The following is a 27,619-nucleotide window of genomic DNA, read 5'->3' on the forward strand; positions in this document are numbered from 1 at the left end:
TTGGGCCTAAATGTATGACTAAAATTGAGTTTATTGGATTTTTCTAATAACATAAAGTAGAAAATATCATTTTTTTTCAAAATTTGCGGTCTTTTTACGTTTATATCGCAAAAAATAAAAATCGCAGAGGCAATCAAATACCATCAAAAGAAAGCTCTATTTGTGGGAAGAAAAGGACGCAAATTTTGTTTGGGTACAACATTGCATGACCGCGCAATTACCAGTTAAAGCAGCGCAGTGCCAAATTGTAAAAAGACCTCTGGTCATTTACCAGCAAAATGGTCCGGTCTGAAAGTGGTTAATATGACTATCTCTATGGTATATTGGCGTCGCGCTGATCCAGCACTCAATTATCAATATGGGGAATGCGTCTTACTCCCAATTCTAAAGATCTATATAAGTAATTGACTAGGCCAGTATCCAATAAAATGATCTGTAATGATAAATAAATAGATCAATTGATCACAGGAATATACGCTAGTGTAGGTAAAAAATTAATAACTCAACGTAAAAATGTACTATAAACACTGTACAGTGTAAATTAATTCAAGATCATTGTAGATTAGTAAACAAATACTAAAACAATATCCATGAAAGTGCCAAGTGCTCAATGTCTGAGAAAAAGTGTCTGGTAAGTGCTTAGTAGTAAACCCCCTCGCAGGGATGGTACCAGATAATAAAAAGACTAAAACGTGGGGCTTGTATGTAGAGTTGTTGACAAAGGAGCGCGACTTAAAACGTCACCCAAGTGCGCATGCTCACAAAACGCGTCTTTCACTATTGACGACATCCCCTGGAGCCGACTGAACACTGTCTCAAGCCTCGTTTTGAGGGCGTCCTTCCGCAAACCGGCATTTCCAACATTCGGAAGCATAACAACTAACGAACAGCTCGATCAGATGGCCAGATTCCATTTTCGGGGAAAACATCCATGAAACCTTTATACAATGCCTGCTATTCTCCTTTTAAATGTGAGTGCACATTTTGCTGCTTAATAAATGTGGCATTTTAACTAATGCACCAAGAGGCGCCTCTTTTTAAAGTGTTACTAAACCCAGGACACAGCATTCACTATACCTGGTCTCCCACAGTACACAGGACATAGAAATGCATTTTTCAGTCTCCTCTGACTTGAGAGGCTGCATGATCCCTGACCCTCTGTCTGGACAGTGTTGATTGGCCCACAGCCAACGTGCACCCCCCCCCCCCCCCCCCCAACACTTCTCTCTAGCAATACACACCAAACCGAGCATGTACAGAGTGCCTCCGGGGCTCCGAAAAATCAGCAGGTAGATTGGGGACAGTGGAAGAACAGGAGGATCAGAGAGGACCGATTCAAAACAGCTTTTTTTTTTTTTTTTTTTTTTTTTTAAACACAACGTGGATTAACCCCTTTCGATTCCACTGTGAGTATAACAAGCATGCTTTACTGCATACAGACTGATTTTACCGTTGTGGGTTTAGTAACACTTTAAGTAGGTAGCATTACACAGTTTGTTGCCAGAAAGTTGCAAAACCCCAATATATCAAGCAAGTCCCTCCACATTCAAATCTTCATACACAAATGATTTCTTACTTGGTAAGCACGATCTGCCCAACCAGCTCCTTAATGCACAAATCCTGAAAGCTCTGCGGCCCACACGACTCATATATATTGTGCATAAGGTCGAGGACAGTCTCATTTCTCAGTACTTTATGGCTGATGTCGATATTTAACATAATGCTGGTTTCATACTGCAGGATGGAGGTTGAAAAGCCAGGCCAGATAGTCAGGCTAGCAAAAAATAAATAAATAAATAAATATATATATATATATATAATAATAATAATAATAATAATAATAATAATAATAATAATATCACAAACGAAAAAAAAATTTACATTTTTATTTGAAGCCATTTAAAGCGCAACATCTTTTTTTTTCTTTTAAAAAGATAACTCGGGCAGCTTTAAAAACACACACACAAAAAAAAAGAAAAAAAAAAAAAAAAAAAAAAAAAGGAAGAAGGGAACTCTGGCAGCAATAACCTCCTCCCCCACCCTCCCCACAGAGGTTCCTTATCGCCATAAGATGATCTCAGGCTAGCAGCATCAATCTGCGACACCGGGGCTGTACACTCCTGACACTATGGGTAGAAGCACTTGAAATACAGGGGATGGAGTGAGTGGATTCTCATAAGCCACATCCCTTATAGAAGTGTGAGGGGGGGGGGGGTCAAAAAAATTGCAGGCTCTGGCACCCACCCCGCCCCCCCCTTCCTAAAACTTCACCAGCTGCCAGAGAGGGGGCGAAGCAGAGCCGTGGCCTGGTGTCTAAATGGACACAGAGCAGCGGCTCGGGCGCCCATGTAGCATGTAGAAAGCAGCTCGCTGTGGGTACAATCAACAGGAGTGAGGGGCCAGGAGCCCCAATGGGGGACCAGAGAAGTGGAGGATCTGAGCTGCTCTGTGCAAAACCACTGCACAGAGCAGGCAAGTATGACTTTTTTTTTTGTTTCAAAATTACACCCACACAAGACTTTAATATCCCTTCAATTGAACAAGCTGACGTAAGAAGCCGATTGGCTGCCATGCACGACTGCACCAGATTTTGCACTCTCCGGTTTTAGTAAACCAACCCGCCAAAATGTTTAGAAGTAGCAAGGGCTGAGCTCTGACACATTATCTGCATGGGCACATTAAACCAATAGTAAGAAATACCTGGCCTGTTATTTTCATTGTCTCAACAAATGGGGTTGCCAATACTAAATACCCAGAAAAAAAAAAAAAGAAAGGAATTGTGCATAGGTGGGGTGGCCTGCAACACTACAGCTGTATTAACAGAAGCCCGGAGAAGGTAGGTTATGGATTTTTTTTTTTTCATACATTTCAAATGATAACTGACTAAAGTGCATCTTCGAGATATACAACTCAATAGAAGAGAAGAGAATCAAGACTGTATTTTCATACCGGTGTGCTCTGACTTCTGTAGCATCATTGGGGTTGTAGTAGTTGCGTCCAATCTGCTTCATGTTCATAATCTTGAGCAACCTGCAAACATGAATTCCACATTGGCGTAAAAAAATAAAAAATAAATAAAAAAGGAAGCCGTAATGTTTTTACCAAGAATCAGAAAGCACATAAATATGCTTCACATTGTGCATTGCAGTCATGTCATGGGTTGGTCCAACCTTTATAACATTGCACTTAAGCACCTTTAAAAGCTCATGACTGCAAGAAAAGAGGAAAATCTGAATATCTGTACTCATGGTTTATTTCAATGATCAGACCTCCTGAAGATGATGTTGTAAAACTGAAAGCAGGTGGGTGAAGTTGGCGGCAACTCATTTGTCAGAGTAATTGTCACTCTCACGTTCTCTCCATTCCGGGTTTGGCTGAACACTTCTGTAACCTTCAATCAAAAGCACACAAACATCAAAAATAAAAGTCTATATGTTAATGCAATTTTAATTAAAAAAATAATATCACAATTTGAAGTTTCTCATTCGATACCTTATTGAGCCTTTTAGGTAAAAATAAGATGGTACCATCGAAGGCACGTGCTTTCCCAATGGTTTCTTCATGCTGGAATAGCAAAGCGGTTCTCAAGCGGTGCGACTCCATGGGAGGATTGTAATCAATGTGGTATTGAAACAAGACCCACTGTGGCCGAGAGACCAGTTTGATGTGGTTGGTGACCAGCTGGATTGCGCTGCCAGTCGCACCTACAGGCAAAAGCATTAAATCACTGAACACAACATTCAGGGGAGAAAAGTCTACACAACCATCCTTGTGATCAAATATTAGGCCATTCCTCATTACCCCACTCCTACAGTCTCCAAGATCAGGTTTTATACAATGTTCTGATTTTGCCCTTCTGGGTCTGGGGCGCGCACGCACTAGGGTTGCCACCTTTTCTTCAAGTCAAACCCAAACACTTTTGCGGCGCACACCAATTTTTTTTTTTCCTTATAGTATAAACTATACATATATTTTGCTACTAAATAACATTTCCAATCATAAGAAGTTAACAAGAGTTCCCTTTCATTACAAGGGGGGACTCTGCAGACTGAGATGCAAGGGAGAACTCTGGGGACTCTAACATAAGGGATGCTCTGGAAATACTCATTTAAGGGTGTACACTGAGAACTCTGATGTACAGAGAGGACTCTGATGTAAGGGGAATCACTGTGGCCTCTGGTGTGAAGGGGAACTCTGAGAACCCCCGATTTGCCTTAGTGTACTTAGAGGCAAGAGAGAGAAGGGGGAGGACTTCAGTCACAGAAAGATGGATGGATGTGAGCTCACTCACCCCTTGGCAGTCAACACCTTTAATCGAGATGGATCTGAGGCTACTGGCCTTCAAATTTCCTTTTCTGAGGCACAGTGCCGGCCATTGGAGTGTGGGCAGACAAAGAGGTTGGGGGGGGGGGGGGGTGCAGTTTGAGCCCTCTCTCCTCTGCCCTCTGTATGTGTTTGGGGGGGCGGGGGGGGCTTGTTAGTGTTGGCTTTGGGCAGTGTGAAAGAATGTAGCAGACACGCTCGGCTGAGACAACTGCAGTCAGTAACCCTAGCCATAGTCCAGTCTAAATAATGTGTCCAGACACGATTCCAAACCCAAACTGTACGGCTGAATCCTGGACAGGTGGCAACCCTAGCACGCCCGCTGCCGGCGACCAGCTTCCCGCTGTGATCTGACAGCAGGAGCCAATCAGCGGGTCCACCGGGGACCAAACGATTGTTCCCAAGGCAGACAGAATGTAAACAAGGCAGATTGTTGTTCTGTGACAGGAGAAGACCGAGCGTGTGTTTCTGCTAAGCAGCAACACAGATCTCCTCCTGCAGTACAGTCACACCCCCCCAGTTAGAAAGCACTCCCTAATAACACAATTAACCCTTTGATTACCCCTTTCCCAGCCAGTGTCATTAGTGATAGTGGACATTATTTAGCACTGATCACTGTATTGGCGTCACTGTCTGATCTGTCCGCCACAAATCTTGCTACAAGTCCTTAATCGCCACCATTACATATACATACATACATACATATATATATATATATATATATATATATATATATATATATATATATATATATATATATATATATATATATATATATATATATATATATATATATATATACACACACACACACACACACACACACATACACACACTTTTTGGAATTTTGTGTTACCAAAGAAACATGTAGCAGAATACATATTGGTCTAAATTGAAGAAGTAGTTTGATTTTACATCAGTTAAATTTTTTTATTGGATGTGTTTTATAGCAGAAATTTTATTTTTTAAATTGTATTTTTAGATTCTAGCGCAAAAAATAAAAACCACAGGAAGTGATCAAATACCACCAAAAGCTCTATTTGTGGGAAAAGAGGACATACATTTTTATTTGGGTACAGCGTCGCTCAACCGCGCAATTGTCAGTTAAAGTAACGCAGTGCCATAGCGCAAAAAATGGCCTGGTCATGAAGGGGGGGTAAACCTTACAGGGCTGAAGTGGTTAAACAAACCAGGAAGGCATTTAATTGGAAATGAAAAGGTTCTGCCTAATGCTGGTCACACAGAATCAAACTCACTTTGTGCAAAGCCACCATAAAAAGCAGTAACTACAGGGTGTAGCTACCATCTTCAGAATGCAGGAAAACCTCCCGATACTAGATTATTCTGTTAGAAAGTCTTTTCTTTCTAAACTTTGGAGCCAAGCTTGGTACATCACCAGTAACCTGTTCTATGACAGTGTCCCGTTGCCCACCAAGAGCAATAACACAAGACAGGTGGGCATGACTTGGCACTACAGGGTGGAGCTTAAAAAGCGGAGCTCCAACCCACTTTTGGGAGACCTCACTGTGGCAGGGTCCTTCAGAGGTTCGTCCCCCCCTCCTCCTTCCCCCATCGACAGGCCAGTCACAGGTAAGTGTCCTAATAAGTCAGCAGCTACAGAATTTGTAGCTGCTGACTTACTTTTTTTTGGTGGGGGGGGGGATGAGGGGGGAGAGGGAGACTGGAGTTCCTCTTTAAAAAATAGAGCTAAATGCTATTTTTTATTTTATTTTATTTCCTAAATGGATAAAGTAAGGGCGGTAAAAGGAGTAGTATAACCCTTGTAAAAGGTTTATTTTTGCTCTTTTTGTCCCACTGGTGAGATTTCTCTTCACTTCCTGTCCCAAAGCCAAAACAGGAAGGAAGAGGAAATCCCTGAAAATTAAAGAGAAACTCTTGGGGACCAGCAGATGACTAGAACTAGTGTACCCATTGGAAGATTTCCCCCTCTATTGCTTTTCTGGGGACAACTCAAATTGGGATTTTCTTTACTTTCAGTTATAGCGATAATGGTCAGATCGAGAGAGAGGGAATTTCCCTGACGGGGACACAGACCATAATGAAAACCGACAGGGGGTTCTAATCCCCCTCCACTCGATCCAAAATAAAATGTTTTGTCTTTAAATTATACTTTTAATCCAGGAGCAGTGCCCTCCTAACTAAGGGAAACCAGCTTTCAATAGAAGCACAGTGGCTTTGAAGAACTAAGCTCTCTCAATTCACAAACTATTTACTAATGCTAGCAGCAGAAGGATTAGATAGCTAGGAAAGTAGGTTTCTTTTTTTTTTTTTTTTAAATGGATGCATACAGCAGTGTTACATTTTGGCAGCAAATTTAAATTTAGTCTTAACTAAAATGGCATTTTAGTTTTAGTCATCTGCAATTGTTTTAGTCATATTTAACCGCTTCGGCCCTGGAAGTTTTTACCCCCTTCCTGACCAGAGCACTTTTTGCGATTCGGCACTGACAATTGCGCAGCCGTGTGACGTTGCGCCCAAACACCGTGTGACGTTGCGCCCAAACAAAACTGACGTCCTTTTTTTCCCCCCCACAAATAGAGCTTTGTTTTGGTGGTATTTGATCACCTGTTTTTTATTTTTTTGCGCAATAAAACAAAAGTGACAATTTTGAAAAAATAGCAATACTTTTAACTTTTTGCTATAATAAATGAGATTAGAGAGCGCAAGATTAGCGCGAGATTAGAGAGCTAGCGAGCGCAAGATTAGCGCGAGATTAGAGAGCTAGCGAGCGCAAGATTAGCGCGAGATTAGAGAGCTAGCGAGCGCAAGATTAGCGCGAGATTAGAGAGCGCGATATTAGAGAGCGCGCGAGCGCTACAGAGAGAGCGCTACAGAGAGAGCGCTACAGAGAGAGAGCGCTAGAGAGCGAGAGCGCTAGAGAGCGAGCTAGAGAGAGCTAGATTAGCGAGCTCCTCAGTAACCAAAAATATTGCAATAAGCTCATATTGATTGGTTTGCACAAAAGTTATAGCGTCTACAAAACAGGGAATAGTTTTATGGCTTTTTTTAATTAGCAATGGCGATTTTTATCCCGAGTGACATTATGGCGGACACATCGGAAACTTGACACTATTTTGGGACCATTGTCATTTATACAGCGATCAGTGCTATAAAAATGCATTACTGCAGGGGCATACCTAGAGCATTTGGCACCCGGGGCGGATCCTATATCTGGCACCCCCCCACCATAAAATGTAAAAACACCCACCGTGTCCCCTGCATAGCTCTGTATCCTTCAATATCTTTTTGTCACTACTGTGTACCCCCCCTCTCCACAACTGCACCTCTGGACCCCTTTACATTACACAGCAGCCTGCACCTCTGGACCCCTTTACATTACACAGCCCCTCACAGCTCTGGACCCTCTGCATGTTACACAGATCCCCTACAGTGCAGACCCCCCTCCCTACCATACAGACCCCCCCCCATCTACAGTGTAGACCCCCCCTACAGTGCAGACCCTCCTACAGTACAGACCCCTCCCCCTACAGTGCAGACCCTCCTACAGTACAGACCCCTCCCCCTACAGCGCAGACCCCCCCTACAGTGCATGACCCCCCCCCCCTACAGTGCATGACCCCCCCCCCCTACAGTGCATGACCCCCCCCCCCTACAGTGCATGACCCCCCCCCTACAGTAAAGAACCCCCCTACAGTGCACAGCCTCCCCTAAGGACCCATAGTGTACCTCGAGCCCAAGGCAGCGGCATTGCAGGGGGGAGGTGTGGGCAGCACCCGAGTGAAGTGTCACCTGTCGGCTCAGTGATCCGGGACCCGGCGCAACAATCCCCTTCTCTCTGTGGTCACGTGACTCACGTCACGCCGTTCTGATCAGTCTCGGGCAGCGGCTGTCACTCACAGCTGAGCAGAGTGAAGCCGCCTCCCCCTCCTTGTCTACACAGTGCTGTGCATGGAGGAGGGGGAGGCGGCTTCACTCTGCTCGGCTGTGAGTGACAGCCGCTGCCCGAGACTGATCAGAACGGCCGCGCGACGCGACCACAGAGAGAGAAGGGGGTTATTGTGCAGGGTCACTGAGCTGATGTCACTCCACTCGGGTGCTGCTCGCACCCCCCCCCCCCCCCGCAATGCCGCCCACTGCCAGTGCCTCGGGCTCTCTCTGTGTGGGCTGCACGGCGCTGTCTGACCCCCCCCCCCCCACTTAGTACGCCCCTGCATTACTGATTACTGTGTAAATGACACTGACAGGGAAGAGGTTAAACACTAGGGTGCGATCAAGGGGTCAAGCGTGTCCTAGGGAGCGATTCTAACGGGACACCGGCTAACAGAGTCTGTGGCTCACGCTAGCCCTGCCAAATTAAAGGGGATGTACAGGTATGCCCATTTGCCTACTGCTGCCATTGTATAGCGACTATATCTTCAGTACACGTTAGTGAACTAATGGCCCCTACACGTGATCCGAACATCGTATGACTGTTTGCTTAATAGAATAGAAATTGAATAGGTAACTAAAGTCACAAAAATTCTCGCACGACAGGAAATAAAAAATAAATAAATAGGAAGTGATGTCATGTATTTTCAGAAGACAACTGTACCAAAATTGTACGATCTGGTATCGTACAAGGAAAATTTTCATGCTTGTCCAATTGAATAAAAAAAAAAAAAAAAAAAAAAAAAAAAAAAAAAAATAAAAAAAAACGGACGAACCGTCGTGATTAGCTCGCGAAGTAGTGTACACACAATCCGAAAATCGTACAATTCTTCCACAGATGACAGTTTTCGTACGATATTCGGATCGTGTGTACAGGCCATAAAACTCATTCTACTCATCTAAAATCTAATGGGTGTAGCTAAAATTGTAATGCATTATTTAGGAATATCTCTACAATTTACAAACTCATTATATATTACTGGAGTGGAATATTGAATATGTTATTTATGGTATTAAGGTTGGAACATGCACTACAGACCAGTGTTCATTTTGATGTCAAAATTTCAAATTTAGTTTTAGTCACGCTCTTGACTAAAATGCTAGTTTAATTTTAGTCGTATTTTAGTCATCTCAGTTGTTTTAGTCATATTTTAGTGGAGAATTTTTTTAATTTAGTTGACAAACATTTTATGTCAACAAAATTAACACTGGTACACAGTTTTCTGTTTTTTCTAGGCTAAAATGTAAGTCTTCATGTGCAGCTTTTCATCTTGTGAAGTGAATGAGGGGTTTTCCCAGCCAAACATACATTCCCGCCCTGCATACCTGAGCCAAGAGCAGACGTAAATGCTACACGAATCTGCCTTTATTCAAGATGGCTGCAGGGGGAGTTTTTCAAAGTGGTTTCTCAACAAAACAAAATAAAGCACAGAGACCTGGATGGATCGGCGAGTTTGAATGTTAAAAATGCAATTCAGGTTTTCAGTTTGTGGTGTTCAGAAGCTGTTTAGGTCTTGTTTAAGTAAGGCCTTGTTCACACGGGTAGCAGAGGAAGTGAAAACAGCTGGTTGCTTTGGGTTTTACCACCCCCCTCCTGCCCACTGGCAAGGCAATATTGCTGGTGGACTGTCACATTTTGGCAGGTGTCGCCATCAAAATGTACCCCACTCACATATAAATAGCAACTGCAATTCAACCAAGGACTCCATCACCCGTCAATCGGCTCTGAAAGGCTTTTATATAAAAATAAAAAGCCGCAAACAGCCGCCTGTGTGAACATGGCATTGCAACTCATGCTCTCAGGCATGAATTTCGATTTTCCAATGTTTTTCTCCAAAAAGGCTGACAGGTTAAAGTCATGTCCAAAACAGATTGCTTTAGTACTGTAAAAAGAGTGCATAAAGCGCACTGACCATTACCAGAAAAGACATGCTGCATCAAAAGGGGAAATAGTCACACGGCATAAAATTCACTAAATGTAGGGGGAAAAAAATAAAAATAAATAAAGTAGAATAAGTGGATGTTAAAGAGGGTTTGTAAAGCTTTAAAAAAAAAAAAAAAAAAAAACATAACATGTCATACTTATTTACTCTGTGCAAGGGGTAAGTACAGAGTTGCCCCCGAGCCTCCTCTTCTGGGGTCTCCCAGCAGCACTCCTGGCTCCTCTCCGCATCAAGTGCTCTGACGGAGAAGCGCTTTCCCTGGGGGCACTCCTTCCCCCCACGTGTCTTTGGATTTGATTGACAGCAGTGGGAGCCAATGGCTGCGCTGTAATCTATACAAACAGGACCTGAAACACCGGCTGGAGCTGGTGTGCTCATCCTAGTCGCTGGAAAGACCGGCGTCTTATCATATAAGGTCCTCCATCCGATAGTGTCCGCTGCGTACTGCGCATGCGCAGTAAACAGCAACACAGATTCTGAAAATTGCCGAGGATGAACGGCGCCTGCGCCGTGAGTCCAGGTTCTATCCCCACTATCCAAGTGGATATAGAGTAGGAATATAAAAGAGCCGAGCGCAGCGAGGCCGAGCCCGAAGCGTGGCGAGCGAAGCTCGCCCGTGAGGGGCCCTCTAATATTCACAACCCTATGTCCGCTTGGACGGTGGGGCTAACACCTCCACTCACGGCGCAGGCGCCGTTCAGCTTCGGAGATTTTCCGAAGCTCTGTCTGCTCAGTACTGCGTATGCGCAGTACGGCGCGGACACTATATGATGGCCAGACACTATATGGCACAACACCGGGTTTAGGTAAGTAATAAGTAAAAAGGGGGGCTCTGCTGCATCACAGGAGGTTTTTCACCTTAAAAGCATAGAATGCATTAAGGTGAAAAACCCGAGGGTTTACAACCCCTTTAAAGTAATTCTAAAAGTTTTTTGTTTTGTTTTTTATAAACAAACATACCTGCTCTGTATAATAGTTTTGCACGGAGCAGCCCTGATCCTCTTTTTGGGTCCTCCCACCCCTGACAAGTGCCCCGCTCCTGTGAATGGAGATTGTCCACAAACACGCACGCGCACACACGCTGCTCAGTCCCTAACTCTCTCTTTGGCTCACTGGCTGTGACTTAGCAGCAGGAACCAATGGCTCACACTGCAGTGTAAGCCAATGAGGAGACAGAGACCCGGGAGAGCTGCTGCTCTCAAGTTTGTTTTTTTATCCCAATACATTAATGTTAAAAGACCTTCTGCCTTTAGAACCACTTTAAATTCATGCTTGTAACAGTCTAACAAAAAGAAAAGGAAAAAAAAAAAAAAACCCCACATAACACACCACGCATTTATAAAGTAAAGCAGTGTGTCACAAAGGTCGTGAAGCCTGTCGTTAGCTTTGAAGCAAGCAGAGCACTTCTAGCCGGCCAGAGATGGAGCGATTTCTTTTCTTGGGGATAATCGGCCTGCCCATACAAGGTTTGAATCTGGGGTGGTCCCTGAACTGCCTATGGCCAGAAGAAAAAAATAAATAAATAAATAAAAAGCCGGAGGGGATCCTAGTCACTCAACATTCAGAATCATGTGATCGGCTTCTTCAATCTTGTAGCTTTCTCTGCTGAATTAGGTAGAGAGACTTTTGGGGAACAAAGGCTGTACATTGACAGATGGACAGCAAATACACTTTGCAAACTGACTTCCACATACAGTACACAGTTTATAACACCCACCACTGTTGTGGAACCCAAGCCCCAGCATGTACAAAAAAAAAAATAAAAAAAAATAAAAAAAAAAAAAAAAAAGGGGGGGGGGGGGGGGGGAGAAGCAGTATACGATTTCCTATTTCAGAGTACAGTGGGCCTATAACAATATAAAACTGCAGGTACCCGTTTTGGATGCTTTGACATGCTCGATTGTCTGGCGAGTGTTCACTCCAAGGTCCTGAAAATCCCGTCTTCGACCGCCTCGTTCACCGAGCGATATCTCTTGAAATCCAGCTGAGAGCTGCAGAACTGAATTTTATGCGTTTATTAGTCCACATTTGCTGCTGCAGTATAAAAATTACAAGCATGTTTTTTTTTTTTTGTGTTCTTTTAACTCTGACTCAGAAGTGCATTTTAGAACACGTAACTTCTGCATAAATTCTGGAGGGGCTAAATAAGTCGTGAATGGGCAGGCATCTTTTTAAATAAATACAAAATTCACTCTGTTGTAAAGAAGCCAAGTGGAGAAGCTTACCATCAGCTGGAGGCCGTTCACCTATCGGAGGTCCCCTCTGGCGCCCCCTGCCAACAAGCTGAGGCTCAGGCTGCAATAGCTCCGGAGGAGCTGCAGGTCTTGCTGCTGCCCTCGCTGCAGCCTGTGGGACTTGTGGCTGAGGCTGAAAAGTGAAAAACAATTCAGCATTAAAGTCCTGCTGTGAAGAGCAACAGAATTTCTAAACACTTATGGTAACAAAGAAGCCAGTTTGAAAACTCATTAAATATTACCCATAAAAGGGGCCATAATTCACATTAATAGTTACAATTCTCATTGGTTGCACACAATGGCAGATTTATCCGTTAATATTAAAAATTGACAGTCAGGCTCTTTCACCAGATTTGGGAGAGTTTTTTTTTTTTTTTTTCCAATGAATATGGGGTGCAAAAAAATTTTCTCTAATATAAGAAACCAATTGCAAAGGTGTTTCTGGTTGCCTGGAAATCTCTACGGCAGAAGGCAAACCCTTTTATAGCTCACAAACAGAGACCCGCTAGAGTCCCATTTAACCACTTTCAGATCGGACCTTTTTACTGGCCAAAGATCAGACCGCTTTTTGCGATTCGGCACTGTGTCGCTTTGACCGACAATTGCGCGGTCGTGCGACGTGGCCCCCCAAACAAAAAACGGACACAGCCAACAAACTGGGGTTATTCAGAGTGATCCTTTTTGTATTACTGGAAGTGAAGCAACAGGAATCGAACAGTGTTGCAGTAGAGGATTTGTACAAGAAGAGAGGAATCTAGAGGAGTGATCCTCTGCACTCACTCCTGCAGACTAAGAGGAGCAAAAGTCTGCATCATTTTTTAGGGCTAAACCTGCTAATCAATGTTCTACAAATGGAACGACAATTCAATAAGCGCTATGGGCATCCTATATCTTCCTTTACCCCAACCAATTTGTATCCCGTAATAAACATAACAAAACTACACAAACGACTGCTCATCGTCTCAGAAGTGATAGATGAGGGTCTTGCAGCAAGGTGATTTGGTGGATCGTTGTCAAGAGTGCTCCGACCATGGCTACACTTAGTTACAAAATTTACTGACAGGGGGAAAAAAAAAAAAAAAATCCTGACCACCTCACGCAGATTAACATACGTGTACGTTGCCCTTTAAGAGGCAGCTCAGGGGCGTCCGCTGGGAGCTCCGTGACTGTGGGTCCAGGGGACCCGATGTCCGCGGGGGTACCAGCGATGGTCTCAGGGTGAGGAGAAGGAGATGCCAACGTAAACAAGCATCTCCCCGTTCTGCCCAATGACACCGTCACTGATCCGCTCTCCCTGCAAATCGGGAGTAGTGATCAGCGACGTGTCACACCCAGCCCCTCCCCCTCACCGTTAGAATCACTCCCTAGGACACACTTAACCCCTACAGCGCCACATAGTGGTTAACCCCTTCAGTGACATTTTTACAGTAATCAATGCAATTTTTTTTAACATTGATCGCTGTATTAATGCCAATGGTCCCAAAAATGTGTCAAAATTGCCCGATGTGTCCGCCATAATGTTGCAGTCACAAAAAATAAAAAAATAAATAAAAAACGCTGATCGCCGCCATTATTAATCGTAAAAAAAAAAAAAAATCTAGAAAAATGCCATAAAAACTACCCCCTATTTTGTAGACGCTACAACTTTTGCGCACACCAATCAATAAAAGGCTTATTGTGATTTTTTTTTTTTTTTTTACCAAAAACATGTAGAAGAATATGTATCGGCCTAAACTGAGGGGGGAAAAAAATAAATAAAGTTTTATTTTTTAAATATTTTTTGGGGATATTATAGCAAAAAGTAACATGACTGCGCAATTGTTAGTTAAAGCGACGCAGTGCCGAATCGCAAAAAGTGCTCGTCAGGAAGGAGGTAAATTCTTCTGGAGCTGAAGTGGTTAAACACCACCAAAAGAAAGCTCTATTTGTGTGAAGAAAAAAAAAAAAAAAAAAAAAATATGTGTTTGGGTACTGTGTACCACGCAATGGTCATTCAAAGTGCAACAGCGCTGAAAAATGGCTTTGGCAGGAAGGGGGTGTAAGACTAAGTGTCCGGTAGGCAAGTCATTAAAAGGCATTTAAAAGAAAAAAAAAAAAAAAAAATCACTCACATGTTACGAGTACAAGGCACCAGAGACCAGTTTGCATCGTTTAGGATGCACATTCAATGCTAAAGACCAGGGATCCTCAAACTACGGCCCTCCAGCTGTTGTGAAACTACACATCCCATGAGGCATTGTAAAACTCTGACAGACATTCACAGACATGATGGGAATTGTAGTTCCCATGCTAAAAGACAAAGGAACGTGCTTGTTGTGCAGCTATATGATACCAAATAGCTGGAATGCACACCATGACTCTAATGGGATCAGGAACCAGCTGTCTAAACTGGTCCCCTTTTAAGCCCATTGGCATTTGGTTCCTATACGCCAAATATGGCCCATGGCACCCTCCCATTTGTTTCCAGAGATGTAACAAAGGAAGAAAGCACTCACATACATGGTGGGAATGTCCAACTGCATTATACTCCATTTTGGCGGACTGGATTGGGAGGCAGCCAGATGTAAAAAAATAAAATAAAAACAGAAAGCAAAGTCCATTTACATCTGGCTGCCCATAGAGCAGAACAAGGCCTGTCCAGGCCTGCTCTTCATAAACAGGAAACAGATGTGACATCTGCTACACTCTGCTCTAATCAATAGGGGAGCAGCTCACTGATCCACTTGCTGATCGGAGTGAAATTGGCCTAGTCCAAGGATATGCAATTAGCGGACCTCCAGCTGTTGCAGAACTAAAAGTCCCATGAGGCACAGCAGGACTCCGACAGCCACAAGCATGACACCCAGAGGCAGAGGTATGATGGGACTTGTAGTTTTGCAACAGCTGGAGGTCCGCTAATTGCAGATCCCTGGCCTAGTCTGAAAGGGACTCAAAAAGGAGAGAGAGCCATTATCTTGAGCTCTTACTATTACCAAGTGCCTTATATGTCTAGAATACCAACAGAAACTTACGGTATACCAATTGTAAATTGTTTGTATTGTGCCCAGGGGCGGACTGACAACTCATGGGGCCCCCGGGCAATAGGAGATTATGTGGACCGAAGGCAATTAGAGATTATGGGGCCACACAGTATACACAGGCATATTACTATTGGCTGAGAAGGTACTGGAGAGGTGGGGCAGTTATAAATCACAGGATTTTTGGGACCAAAAGGATCTTGGTAAGGGACATTTCAGAGAGACAGATTTAAAAAAAAATAAAAAAAAAATTTTTTTTTTTTTTTTTACATACTGTCCCTGGTTTTACTGAGGCTGGCAACCCTGATGGGGACCCCCAGTGACCCGGGGCCCTCGGGCACTGCCCAAGTGGCCGAATGGTCAGTCCGCCCCTGATTGTGCCCACTGATCACAAGAGCAAGGCTTTGCAGGCTCCTATGCTACATGTTCACATACAGAACAAACAATGGCGTCCCGTTCCCCCCCCCCCCCCCCACAGTGCAAAGACGGTTGAAAATGCATTTTAGATTTTATCATAGATTCTGTACCATTGCCTCCATCATATGTACAACTAACGAAGAGGGATAAGCAGAATTCCACCCAGGGCACAACCTGCATGTTCACCCTGTGTCTGTGTGGGTTTCCTCCAAGTAATCCAGTTTCCTCCCACAATCTAAAGACATGCTGGTGTGTTATTGACTGATCTAAATTGGCCCTAGTATGTGTAGGTATGAATGCGAGTTGGGGACCTTAGATTGTAAACTCCTTGAGAGCAGGACTGATGTAAATCACTGTGTAACTTGTTGGTGCTATACAAGTAAAAAACACTGTAAAAAAAATAAAGAATATCTGAAACTGCAGTCTGCAAAAAAATAAAAATAAAATAAAAAATAAAATAAAATAAAATGCATTCTACATGCAGTAAATCATATGAATTAACTCTCAAGCTGTTGCAGTGTGCTGGCTCCTAGTGGGCAAAACGAGGGAGAATAAGAGGGATAAAAAAGTAATTTCTACTCCACCACTCAGAAAGATGAAACGTCAGTTTTACATAGACATAGCAAAGCACATTCTATTAAATAAAAAAAAAAAAAAAAAAAAAAAGGGGAAGACTTAAAATATTATACAAACCTGTCCAGGTTGGGGCTGCTCTGGAACGCGAGCTCTGCCCCGTGCTCTGGCTCGCGCTCTACCGGTCATCTTTCACCCCTGAGGAGAAAAAGACCACAAAAAAAACAACACTGAGGTGGGTAGGGAAGTGAGGCATCGATTTTACAATTTTGAAGGTTTTACGTTATCTTGAAATAAATTAGAGGGTAACTGAAATAATTTCGGGTCAGTTCTATTAATTTTAGAGTTTCAATTTCTTTAGGCTGGGTTCACACTGCAAAAGTCCGAAATCGCATGTTAATGTGCAAGTCATTCCTGATGTCCACCTAACGCAACTGTACATATTGTACAGCGGGGATATGCAATTAGTGGACCTCCAGCTGTTGCAGAACTACAATTCCCATGAGGCATAGCAAGACTCTGACAGCCACCAGCATGACACCCGGAGGCAGAGGCATGATGGGACTTGTAGTTTTGCAACAGCTGGAGGTCCTCTAATTGCATATCCCTGTTGTACAGTATCTCACATTTTTTAAATATTTTTATTATATCTTTTCATGTGACAACACTGAAGAAATTACACTTTGCTACAATGTAAAGTAGTAAATTTGCTGTCTCCTCAAAATAACTCCACACACAGCCCATTAATGTCTAAACTGCTGACAACAAAAGTGAGTACACCCCTAAGTGAAAATGTCCAAATTGGGCCAAGGTGTCAATATTTTGTGTGGTCACCATTATTTTCCAGCACTGCCTTAACCCTCTTGGGCATGGAGTTCACCAGTGGCCACTGGAGTCCTCTTCCACGATGACATCACGGAGCTGGTGGAGACCTTGCACTCCTCCACCTTCCATTTGAGGATGCCTCACAGATGCTCAATATGGTTTAGGTCTGGAGACATGCTTGGCCAGTCCATCACCCTCTTTAGCGAGGAGGAGGGAGGAGGAGGGAGGAGGAGGGAGGAGGAGGAGGAATTTTCAGGGACACTTTTTTAAATAAGTACTAATAATGGGGCAGAACAAATATGAGGACTGAGAGATTTCCTTTAGTTGAACTAACAAAAGTGTACCCATTCTAGAGCTGGTAACATTGAGGATATTCAGTATAATTTTAAAGAACAGTTTTTGAAGGTAAGAGGCATAGGGGACGTGTGTGTGTCCCAGAACACAGCCGGCCATTCACAAAGCGCCACGCTGCGCAGTAGGAAATGGTCAGTGAAGCCGCAAGGCTCCACTGCCCGTTTCCCTTAGTTCGAATGGCAGCACTGGGACCCAATCCGATGGACGGATCCGGCCTAGGGCGGCTGACATCGTGGCCACCCTGAACAGGTAAGTGTGCTTATTAAAAGTCAGCAGCTACAGTGTTTGTAGCTGCTGACTTTAAAAAAACAAAAAGTTTCAGCTGGACCTCTGCTTTAACAGAGGCAGATGCTGTATTAAAAGTCTTCAGGTTGTGGGCAGGAGTGAGTGGTGAAGGTAGGAGAGGAGCCAGCGCCATCAGCTGTGGTGAAGAGCCCCATCCCATGCAGGAATGAGCATGGGGGTGGGGGTCTAGAGGAGACCCCTTCTGGTCAGAGCAGCAGTTTTCAGGGGATGCGATGGCTGAGACACACTCTGGTGGGGTTAGCAACAGGGGTCCATGAATTCTAGGAGAGGTCAGGGCTACAGAAATGATCCGGTAGAGCTGTGGGCAGAGTGAGGATTGTAGGAGTGGAGCCACCAAATTCATTGCCAGTGGCTCCAGTACTAGTCCAATGTCTAACTGAAGTACTGAGGACCAGTCAGTATGGTGGATCAGAGCCCCTGTGAGATGTAGCGAGGGGCCCGGGAACAGAGGAGGGAGACTCACCCAACAACTCCTTGGGACTGCTGAATCTCTTCAGAGCAGTTGGATGCGCCTCAGCAGAGCCTAATGCCCTGTACATACGTTCCAATTATCGGATCACAAAAGTCACTTTCGGACAGATCGTTCGATAATCTGATCGTTAGTACGCAGCTTTCGACAGCCGATCACAACAGTCCGTCCAACCAAATCCGAAGGGACAAACAGGAAAACTTTGGTGGGATGACAGCCCATCGTACGGCAATCGTGTAGCCATTACAGTTTGCGTCTGATAAAAGTAATTTGACAAACACCACGCATGATCGGAAACACGAAAATAAACCAGAAGGACACACAGGTCACACGTATTTGACATCATTTAAAATACGTAGCTACGCACGACGGAAGATTTTTCCAGAATTGTATGACAAAAATCTTACACACATTTTGCACTGTTGTATTCGATCTTAGTTGTATACAACAAAATGTGAACGATCTGTCTTACGATAATCGGAACGTGTGTACGGGGCATTATCCCAGAGTTCAGGCCCCACCCAGTCACCTCAGGTCTTGTAGCCAATCCTAAAACCTTGTAAACACAATCCCATTGTTGGCCAAAAATTCAGACTGTTAGTACACTCCTTCAGACAATTGTTGTCCAACTTTCCGCCCATAAATGTTGGATGGCAGGCTAGTAAATTTTCGGCGGACAGCGGTCTGTTGTCAGATCGCATGTACACAAGTCCGTCACAAAAAAGTCCAAACACGCATGATCGGAATCAATGCTCACCAAATACGACAGCAGCAGAAGGTGCCCAAAGGGTGGTGCTCAAGAGCTGAAATTCCACGTAGTAAGTCACTACGTTCGTGTTTTTTGGCCAACAATTGCGTGCCGTTACTTTGCAAGACAAGATCCAGGCACAAACCCTTTGGACAAAAGTCTGATGCTCTGTTGGCCAACAATCTGATTGTGTGTATGAGGCTGGCCATACATTATACAACTTTCCTTTAGATTTACCAAAACCATATAATAGGAGGTCAAACCTCAACACGCTCAATTTGCATGCAATCAGGCAGGCCCTTCTATCATATAGTTGAAGGTAAATCTAAAGAAAATTGTATGGTTTATGGCCAGCTTAAGGGAATTACATAACTTCCCTTTTAGTTTCACACCCACAGCGATGCTATGCTTCCAGCAGTCAAGACTCCCTTTCCCTAAAGCAGGGATATGCAATTAACGGACCTCCAGCTGTTGAAGAACTACAAGCCCCATGAGGCATAGCAAGACTGACAGCCACAAGCATGACACTCAGAGGCAAAGGCATGATGGGACTTGTAGTTTTGCAACAGCTGGAGGTCCACCAATTGCAGATTCCTGCCCTAAAGGCTCAAGGGGCCTTCATTTGGATGGGGAGTGTACACCAGTCGTGGGCACAGCAAAAAAAAAAAAAAAACAATCACCCCGGGTCATGATCCATTCAATGCACACATTATGGTAACTACAGGGTTATAACATAATGAGGAGGTGACAGATCACCTCGCCGCCTGCCAAATATCAGCAGACAGCAGTCATCATTGACAATTGCAGCATCTACTTCATGCCAAACTGATCAATGCAACTGAAGTTTCAATGGCACTTACTGTCTAGAGCACTCCCCCCCCCCCCCTTTAAAAAGCGGTGCTGCAGGCGCGTGACCTTCTGTTTTTTTTTTTTTTAACAACTTTCATTATATTGGCTTTTGAAATTTACAAAATGCAGAAATTTAAAAATTGGAAGAAAGGTTTAGCACTGGGATATACTTTTAGAAAGATAAATAGTGCATTTTATCCACTTAAGGACCAGGCCTCTTTTTCAGGCTGGTTTCACACTGCTGCGGCTACGAGAACCGGATGTGATTCGCACCGCACTGCAAATCACATGCGATCTCTGTGCGATGCGAGTTCAGCCATACAGATAGTATGGCTGAATTCGTATCGCACGCGCCCCAAACTCGCACATGACCCTTTTTTTGGTCCGCAGCAGAATCGGATCGCATGGATGTTCACACCATGCGATCCGATTCCTCTCCGAGTTTGCAGATCGCACTGCGATATGCGAACTGATCTGGGGGTGTCATTAACATTTCACTGACACTCCCAGCAGTCCGCATAGGGCAATGTGAACTGCCGCTGGGAGGTATGCGATGCGGGAACCCGCCGCGGATTTGCGGCGTTCCCGCATCGCTGAAGTGTGAACCCAGCCTTAGACTCGGTGTTGACATGTTTAAAACAGGTTTTTTTTGCTAGAAAACCCCCAAACATTATATATTATTTTTTTTTCTAACACCCTAGAAAATAAAACGGCTGTCATTGCAATACTTTTTTTCACACTGTATTTGCGCAGCAGTTTTACAAGTACACTTTTTTTGAATAAAAAATAAAATAAAAATAAGACAACAGTAAAATTAGCCCTTTTTTTATATTGTGAAAGATAATGTTACGCCGAGTAAATTTATACCCAACATGTTAGGCTTCAAAAATTGCGCCCGCTCATGGAATGGCTTCAAGTTTTTACCCTCAAAAATCTCGATAAGTGACAAAATTCTACAGGTTGCATGTTTTGCGTTACAGAGGAGGTCTATGGCTAGAATTATTGTTCTCACTCTATCGCGGCGATACCTCACGTGTGGTTTGACTACCGTTGTCATATGCAGGCACTACTCACGTATGCGTTCGCTTCTGCGCACAAGCTCGTTGGGATGGGGCGTTTTAAAAAAAATCTTTTTATATATTTTTACACTGTTAAAAATAAATAATATTGGATCACTTTTATTCCTATTACAAAAAAAAAAAAAAAAAAAAAAAAAAAAAAAAAAAAAAAAAAAAAAAGGGTCCTCAGATCTCATATTTGGACTTGAATGATAAAATAAAAAAAAAGTCATTTGAAAAAATGACATTGAAAAAATGTGCGGAAGTGACGTTTTGACGTCGCTTCTGCCCTCCTATGGTATAGAAACTAGTGGGGGCCATCTTAGCCTCACTCATCTCCATAGCCAGCACAGGAAAGGACCCAATCACCTCCGCCGCAACCGACGGCTCCGGTAAGCGGCGGAGGGCGCGGGGTAGCCCCTCTCCCACCTCTGATAACGGTGATCTTGCGGTGAACCCGCCACAAAGACCACCATTATGGTAAATACGACCGGTGCCTGAAGAGATAGATCTCGGTTGTGGCAGCAGCTGCTGCCGTTATCGAGATATACCTCTTAAAAAAATGGACGTACATTGTCGTGCGCCAGTCGTAAAGTGGTTATATACAACTATACAGATCAGACCAAAAATGAGGAGGAAAAAAGGGACTTTGTTCCAAATCAGGGACAGTTGGGAACTATGCCCAACAGGCCATGTTTGCAGGTTTTCCTTTATCTTGCACAGGTGCTTTAAATGAGAGTCTATGGCTTGGTATTTTGAACAGCTATTTTATCTAAGGCCCCTTTCACACTGGGCGCTACACTACAGCGCTAAAAATAGCGCCTCAAAAAACGGGGCCCTTTCACTCCAGTGTGAAAGTCGGAGGGCTTTCACACTGGAGCGGTGCACTAGCAGGACGGTGAAAAAAAGTGCTGCTAGCCACATCTTTGGAGCAGTGTATTCACCGCTCCTAAACTACTCCTACCCATTCAAATCAATGGGGCAGCGTGGCTATACCGCCGGCAAAGCGCCGCTGTGGCCGCAGACCGCCGTTAAAACGACGGTAAAGCGCCGCCAAAAATAGCGGCGCTTTACCACCGACGCCCCAGTGTGAAAGAGGCCTAAAGAGAAGTTCCCAAAACATGTCCTGTTGGAGGTACTTGAGGACGGGGTTGAGAAATACTGGTCTATAATACAATCTCCTGCAATAGGGGAGAATGTCATTGATTTCTGGATCTCACTGATCAGTAGGGATGAGCTCAGGCGTGTTCGCATGGAACACGTGCAAAACCCGCCAGGAAATCGGCGCAGCGCTGCGCGAATCACAAGCAGTGATACGTTGCCCCGATGCGCGGCTGCAGAGATCAGGCAATGTCTCACTGCTTGTGATTAGCTCAGCGTTGTGCCAACTCCCTGGCGGCTCTGCACGTGTTCCATGCGAACACGCCTGAGCTCATCCTTACTGATCAGATCAAAATGCTGCCTGAAATCCTTTGGCCTTGTTCACATGTGCTTCAGCCTATAGAAAGGTGGAATGTGCAACAAGCTTTTCCTTTGTTAAAAGCCGATAAAATGATTCCACCCCCACATCAAATCCATTCATACAGTACTTACTGTCGTTCTCTTTGTGGAGACAACTGATGGAGTAGTTGCAGAGTAATGGTGATACTTTCCTGATCCTTCTAACACTCTCGGGCGTGTCTTGGACTTCTGATTACTGACCATCCACAGCTGCTCCCCATCTCCGCCTTCTACTGGCACCGGTATATGGCTGAGGAGGGGGGTAGGTGGGAGTTTAATGGTCTGCACACATGATCAAAAAAATTTTTTTTTTATGCATGCTAGTTGTATATTGAACCTGCAGAGTTTACGAAAATTCTCGTATGACAGAATAGAAAATCGGAAGTGATGTCATGTGTTGTAATGTATTTTCGGATGACAACTGTACTGATTAAACGAAAATCGTACGATCTGGTATCACACGAGAACATTTTTTTTTGTGCATGTCTGATAAAATATCGGATGAACTGTCGTGATCGGCTCTCAAAGCCCTGTACTAACGATCGGATTATCATCCGATCGTATCAAAAGTGGTATTTTTTTTTTTTTAAAACAGACAATCTGTCATCTGATTTTCGGATCGTGTGTATGGGGCATAAGGTTGGGTTCACACAATCTTCACATGCGGCTCACAGCAGGGGTCCAGTGCGTCCCCAGTCACCGTTTCAGGTCTGATTTTAGCCCAAATTTTTTGATTGAATTCGTACCTGAAAACGGACCAAAAGACGCACAGGGCTCCTGTGCAAATCGCACCAGAGCCGCAGCAGGTATATGTGAACCGGCTTCATAGCAAGCCGGTCAAAATCTCCTGCTATTGCAAATTGGATGCGAGGTCACCGCATCCAATTTTCAATAGTGAGAACCCAGCCTGAATGAGGCAGTGACTGGGTAGAGTCGTATGCCTCCATCCCTGGTACAGATAAAAGAGAAGGGACATTTGGGACTTTAACCCCTTCAGATCCGCTCTATAGCTGAATGACGGCTACAGCATGGACCTACTTTGCCAGGAGGCTGTCAATAGACGTCCTCCCCTTTGCACGCTCCCCGCACGTCCCCTGCAGGGTGCGTGCTGTGATCGCTGAGTCAATGAGCCCCCGGCCCCTTACCAAGTGATCAGCTGTCAGCCAAAACGTTGCGGATATGCACTTGCCACATCACCTGCCACAAGTTGTGGACTGTCATTTGCCACATCACCTGCCACAAGTTGCGGATTGTCACTTGCTACGTCACTTGCCACACATTGCGCATTGTCACTTGCCACATGTTGCAGATTGTCACTTGCCACGTCATCTGCCACACGTTATGGATTGTCACTTGCCATGCTACCTGCCACAAGTTGCAGACTGTCACTTGCCACGTCACATGCCACGAGTTGCGGATTGTCACTTGCCACGTCACCTGCCACAAGTTGCAGATTGTCACGTGCCATGTCACCTGTTTTGCGGATTGTCACTTGCCACACGTTGCGGATTGTCACTTGCCACGTCACCTGCCACGCGTTGTAGATTGTCACTTGCCACGTCACTTGCCACACGTTGCGGACTGTCACTTGCCACGCGGCCTGTCACTCATTGGCGATTGCCACTTGCCTGCTACAATTGTCACTGACTGTGTCACTTTCCTGCTAAAATGGGGATGGTCTCTTGCTGTGTCCCAGAGTCGATGATGTAATCTCTCTGCTGCCCCACGGCTGCCTGCCCAGTGAGGGCTTAACTGCAGGGATGCAGGGCAGGAGGTGAGAGATGATGTCATCTCTCTGCTCCACCACCCACCGGCTCGCTGATTGGCCAGCCGCCCTTTCACCCACCCAGCCGCCCGCTCTCTCACCCACCCACCGAGCCGCTCAGCTGCCCGGCCCACCCACTCACCCGCCCACAGAGCTGCCCGCTCTCTCACCCGCCCGTCCGCTCTCTCGCCCGCCCGCTCACTCACCGGCAACTAATTTCTCGGGGGGGGGGGCAATTGCCCCGATTCCTGCCTGTATCCGCCCCTGTGACCTATAGAGAGGGTGAATCTCCCTGTATATTAGTTGATGGGTTCCTCTTTAACCACTTTAGTTCCAGAAGGTGTCCTTTTTTCCCACAAATAGAGCTTTCTTTTGGTGATATTTGATCACCGTTGCTTTTTTTTTTTTCTCGGTTTGATCAGATGCTTTTGAGGGCAGAGAAGAGATCTTTGGTCTAAGTGATCCCATAAAGAGTACCTGTCACTGTCCATGCCATCACAAGGGATGTAATGCCGCGTACACACAACCAGATTTTTTGACGGACTAGGTCCGATGGTCTTCCCGACTGACTTTCGGCGGAGTTCCAACGGACTTTCCGAACGAACGGACTTGGCCACACACAAGCACACCAAAGTCCGATGAATTCAAACGTGATGACGTATGACTGGACTAGAATAAGGAAGTTCATAGCCAGTAGCCAATAGCTGCCCTAGCGTCGGTTTTCGTCCGTCGGACTAGCATAGGTCCCATGAAGCCCACACACGATCGAAGTTTCCGGCGGATTCGTTCCGTCGGACCTAGTCCATCGAAAAGTCCGGTCATGTGTACATGGCATTAGTCATCCCTTGCGATAGCGAAAACATTTATCCAATAAAAAAAAGAAAAAAAAAAACTCGAGTTGATGTAAAAAATAAAAATAAAAATACAAATGTGAATATGCACGTGGGTCTCACAGGCATATATAAACAGTGATCACACCACATATGTGAGGTATGGCCATGAACGTCAGGAGGAGAGCAATAATTCGAGCACCAGACCTCCTGTTTAACGCTAAACTGGTATCCTGTAGTTTGTCGCCTTGCATCCGCAATTTTAAAGTGTGACAGGTTAGATATCTGTTTACTTGGTGTAACGTCATCTTTTATATTTTACCAACAAAATGGGTATTATATTATGTTTGTGCTCACATTTAAACACAACATTCCCAAAGCACACGTTCCTGAAAAATGACGGTGGGCCTGGGTTCACACTTAAGCGATGCAGACAACGCATGTGATTCGCACCGTAATCGTACCGCATTCCTATGCACATCACATGCAATGTCTGTGAGGTGCGATTTCAGCCATACAATTTAGTCTGGCTGAAATCGCATCGACACCAAAATGGTGCAAGACACCCCCCCCCCATGCCTGTTCACACCCATGCAATTCCAGCAATTGCACTGTATTTTGCAATCTGTTTAGGAGTGTCATTAAGATAACATTGACACCCGCAGCAGATTGCATGGACACTGTGCGATTGCAAAGCGGTGCGAGAAAATGCGAGATTCACTGCGCTTCCCGCATCGCATGTGTGAACCTGGGCTAAGTGAAAAATGATGAGTGGGAGCTGAGGACATGATGTCTAGACATGTGCACTACCGAAAAATTAGTTTAGTTTTCATTTTATTTATCGGATCACTTGTTATGATCCACATTCTTTACTTTGGATCATTCATGACTTCGAATGCATACGTATTTGTTCCATTCACTAAAGCCTTGTACACACTATCAGATTGTTGGCCAACAAAACTGTGGACTTTTGTCCGAAGGGCCTTGGCCCATACTTGTCTTGCATACACACGGCCACACAATTGTTGGCTAACAATCACAAACATAGGGATGTACTACATGGCTTTTCAGTGACACCCTTTGGGCTCCTTCTACTAATTTCATGTTAGTAGAAGTCTGGTGAGTGTTGATTTGTGCTTTTCAGTTTGTTTCTCAACAAGACATAGTTACATAGTTAGTAAGGTTGAATAAAGACACCAGTCCATCCAGTTCAACCTGAGTGAGTGTCTACAATTGTCCCTATCCCTGTACATTGCACACTCACATCGGTCCCTACCCTCAAGGAGCCCACAATCCAAGTTCCCCTTTCATATACTAGGGCCAATTTTGGACAGAAGCCAATTAACCTACCTGCATATCTTTGGAGTGTGGGAGGAAACCGGAGCACCTGGAGGAAACCCATGCAGGCACAGGGAGAACATGCAAACTCCAGGCAGGTAGTGTCATGGTTGAGGATTTGAACCAGCGACCCTTTTTACTGCTAGGCGAGAGTGCTAACCACTACACCACTGTGCTGCCCTCAATATTGCAGAATCGGAGGAGATAACGTGTTATTTATTATTGGCCTTGGAGTTATTGCTTTGACATTATTTTTTTGGGTTGCATAATGATTGATTTGGTATATTTTCTATATTTTTGGATGCACAGAATGCACTTTTTGGTTAAGTTCTATTGGCAGATGTTTAATGCACAATAAAAAAATTGTGGAGAATGCAAGGAAAAGGGGAGAAAACTGTTTTAAGCCCCCTTGCCTAGTCTCCCCTCAGAGCTGAATTTGCGGGAAGAGTTCCCATTGGCTCCCTGACCTCTGGAAATAGGTCTAGTTGTATCCAGGCAGTGACAGGGGTTTTCTTAGTCCACTATTGGTAACCTCCTCAGGTCTGGAAAAGTGTGGGAAGCATTCCCATTGGCCTTTGGCTACCTAGCTGGTCAGGTGACCTCTGTATCTGGGCAGCTAGGTGTTGTTTGTTATGAGTATTTTCAAATAAAAGTGGGATTTAGCTCAATCACCTCAGTAGCATCAGCTGTAGTGTTCCCTCCCGCCCTTTGTCGCAGGCTTTGACTTTATTATGTGGCTAGTGTCACCTTTTAAGGAGGACGTTCCCCCCCCCCCCCTTTATCTTGATTATACAGCTTGAGCCATTAGTGGCTGAGCTGTTTTATTAACCTCTTGAGATCCGTGCTATAGCCGAATGACGGCTACAGCGCGGACCTGCTTTGCTGGGACCAGGTCTATTGACGTTGTCCCGTGCACGAGCGGCCTGCGCGCCCCCTGAGGGGCGCGCGCGGCGTGCTCTGTGATCAGCGAGTCTATGAGACTCGCCTGATCATAGATTGGAGCAAGGGGTCGATCCCGACCCCTTACCATGTGATCAGCTGTCAGCCAATGACAGCTGATCATGTAACACAACAGAGCCGGCAATCGGCTATTTTTCCTCCTCGCGCTGTCAAAAAAAGCCGATCACTGGCGGCCGTGAGAGGGACTTCAGTCCCTCTCAT

General features: G+C 44.7%; 1 protein-coding gene across 1 annotated transcript in view; it reads right to left on the reverse strand.

Annotated features, from left to right (window-relative positions):
* LOC143986548 (piwi-like protein 1) overlaps positions 1-22,727 on the reverse strand; it is a 112,051-nt gene extending 89,324 nt beyond the window's left edge. The window contains exons 1-8 of the mRNA XM_077484928.1: positions 22,619-22,727; positions 16,537-16,614; positions 12,401-12,578; positions 12,049-12,174; positions 3,493-3,704; positions 3,270-3,391; positions 2,950-3,030; positions 1,577-1,774 (exon numbers count right to left, since the gene is read on the reverse strand). Of these exons, the coding sequence (XP_077341054.1) occupies positions 1,577-1,774; positions 2,950-3,030; positions 3,270-3,391; positions 3,493-3,704; positions 12,049-12,174; positions 12,401-12,578; positions 16,537-16,605 (986 nt within the window). The 5' untranslated portion in view covers positions 16,606-16,614; positions 22,619-22,727. The remainder of the gene's footprint in view (positions 1-1,576; positions 1,775-2,949; positions 3,031-3,269; positions 3,392-3,492; positions 3,705-12,048; positions 12,175-12,400; positions 12,579-16,536; positions 16,615-22,618) is intronic.
* Positions 22,728-27,619: the final 4,892 nt, after the last annotated feature.

The sequence above is a fragment of the Lithobates pipiens genome, unplaced genomic scaffold, assembly GCF_037356315.1.
Source record: "Lithobates pipiens isolate NorthernLeopardFrog02 unplaced genomic scaffold, aLitPip1_a1.2 Scaffold_169, whole genome shotgun sequence".
Taxonomy (NCBI): Eukaryota; Metazoa; Chordata; class Amphibia; order Anura; family Ranidae; genus Lithobates; species Lithobates pipiens.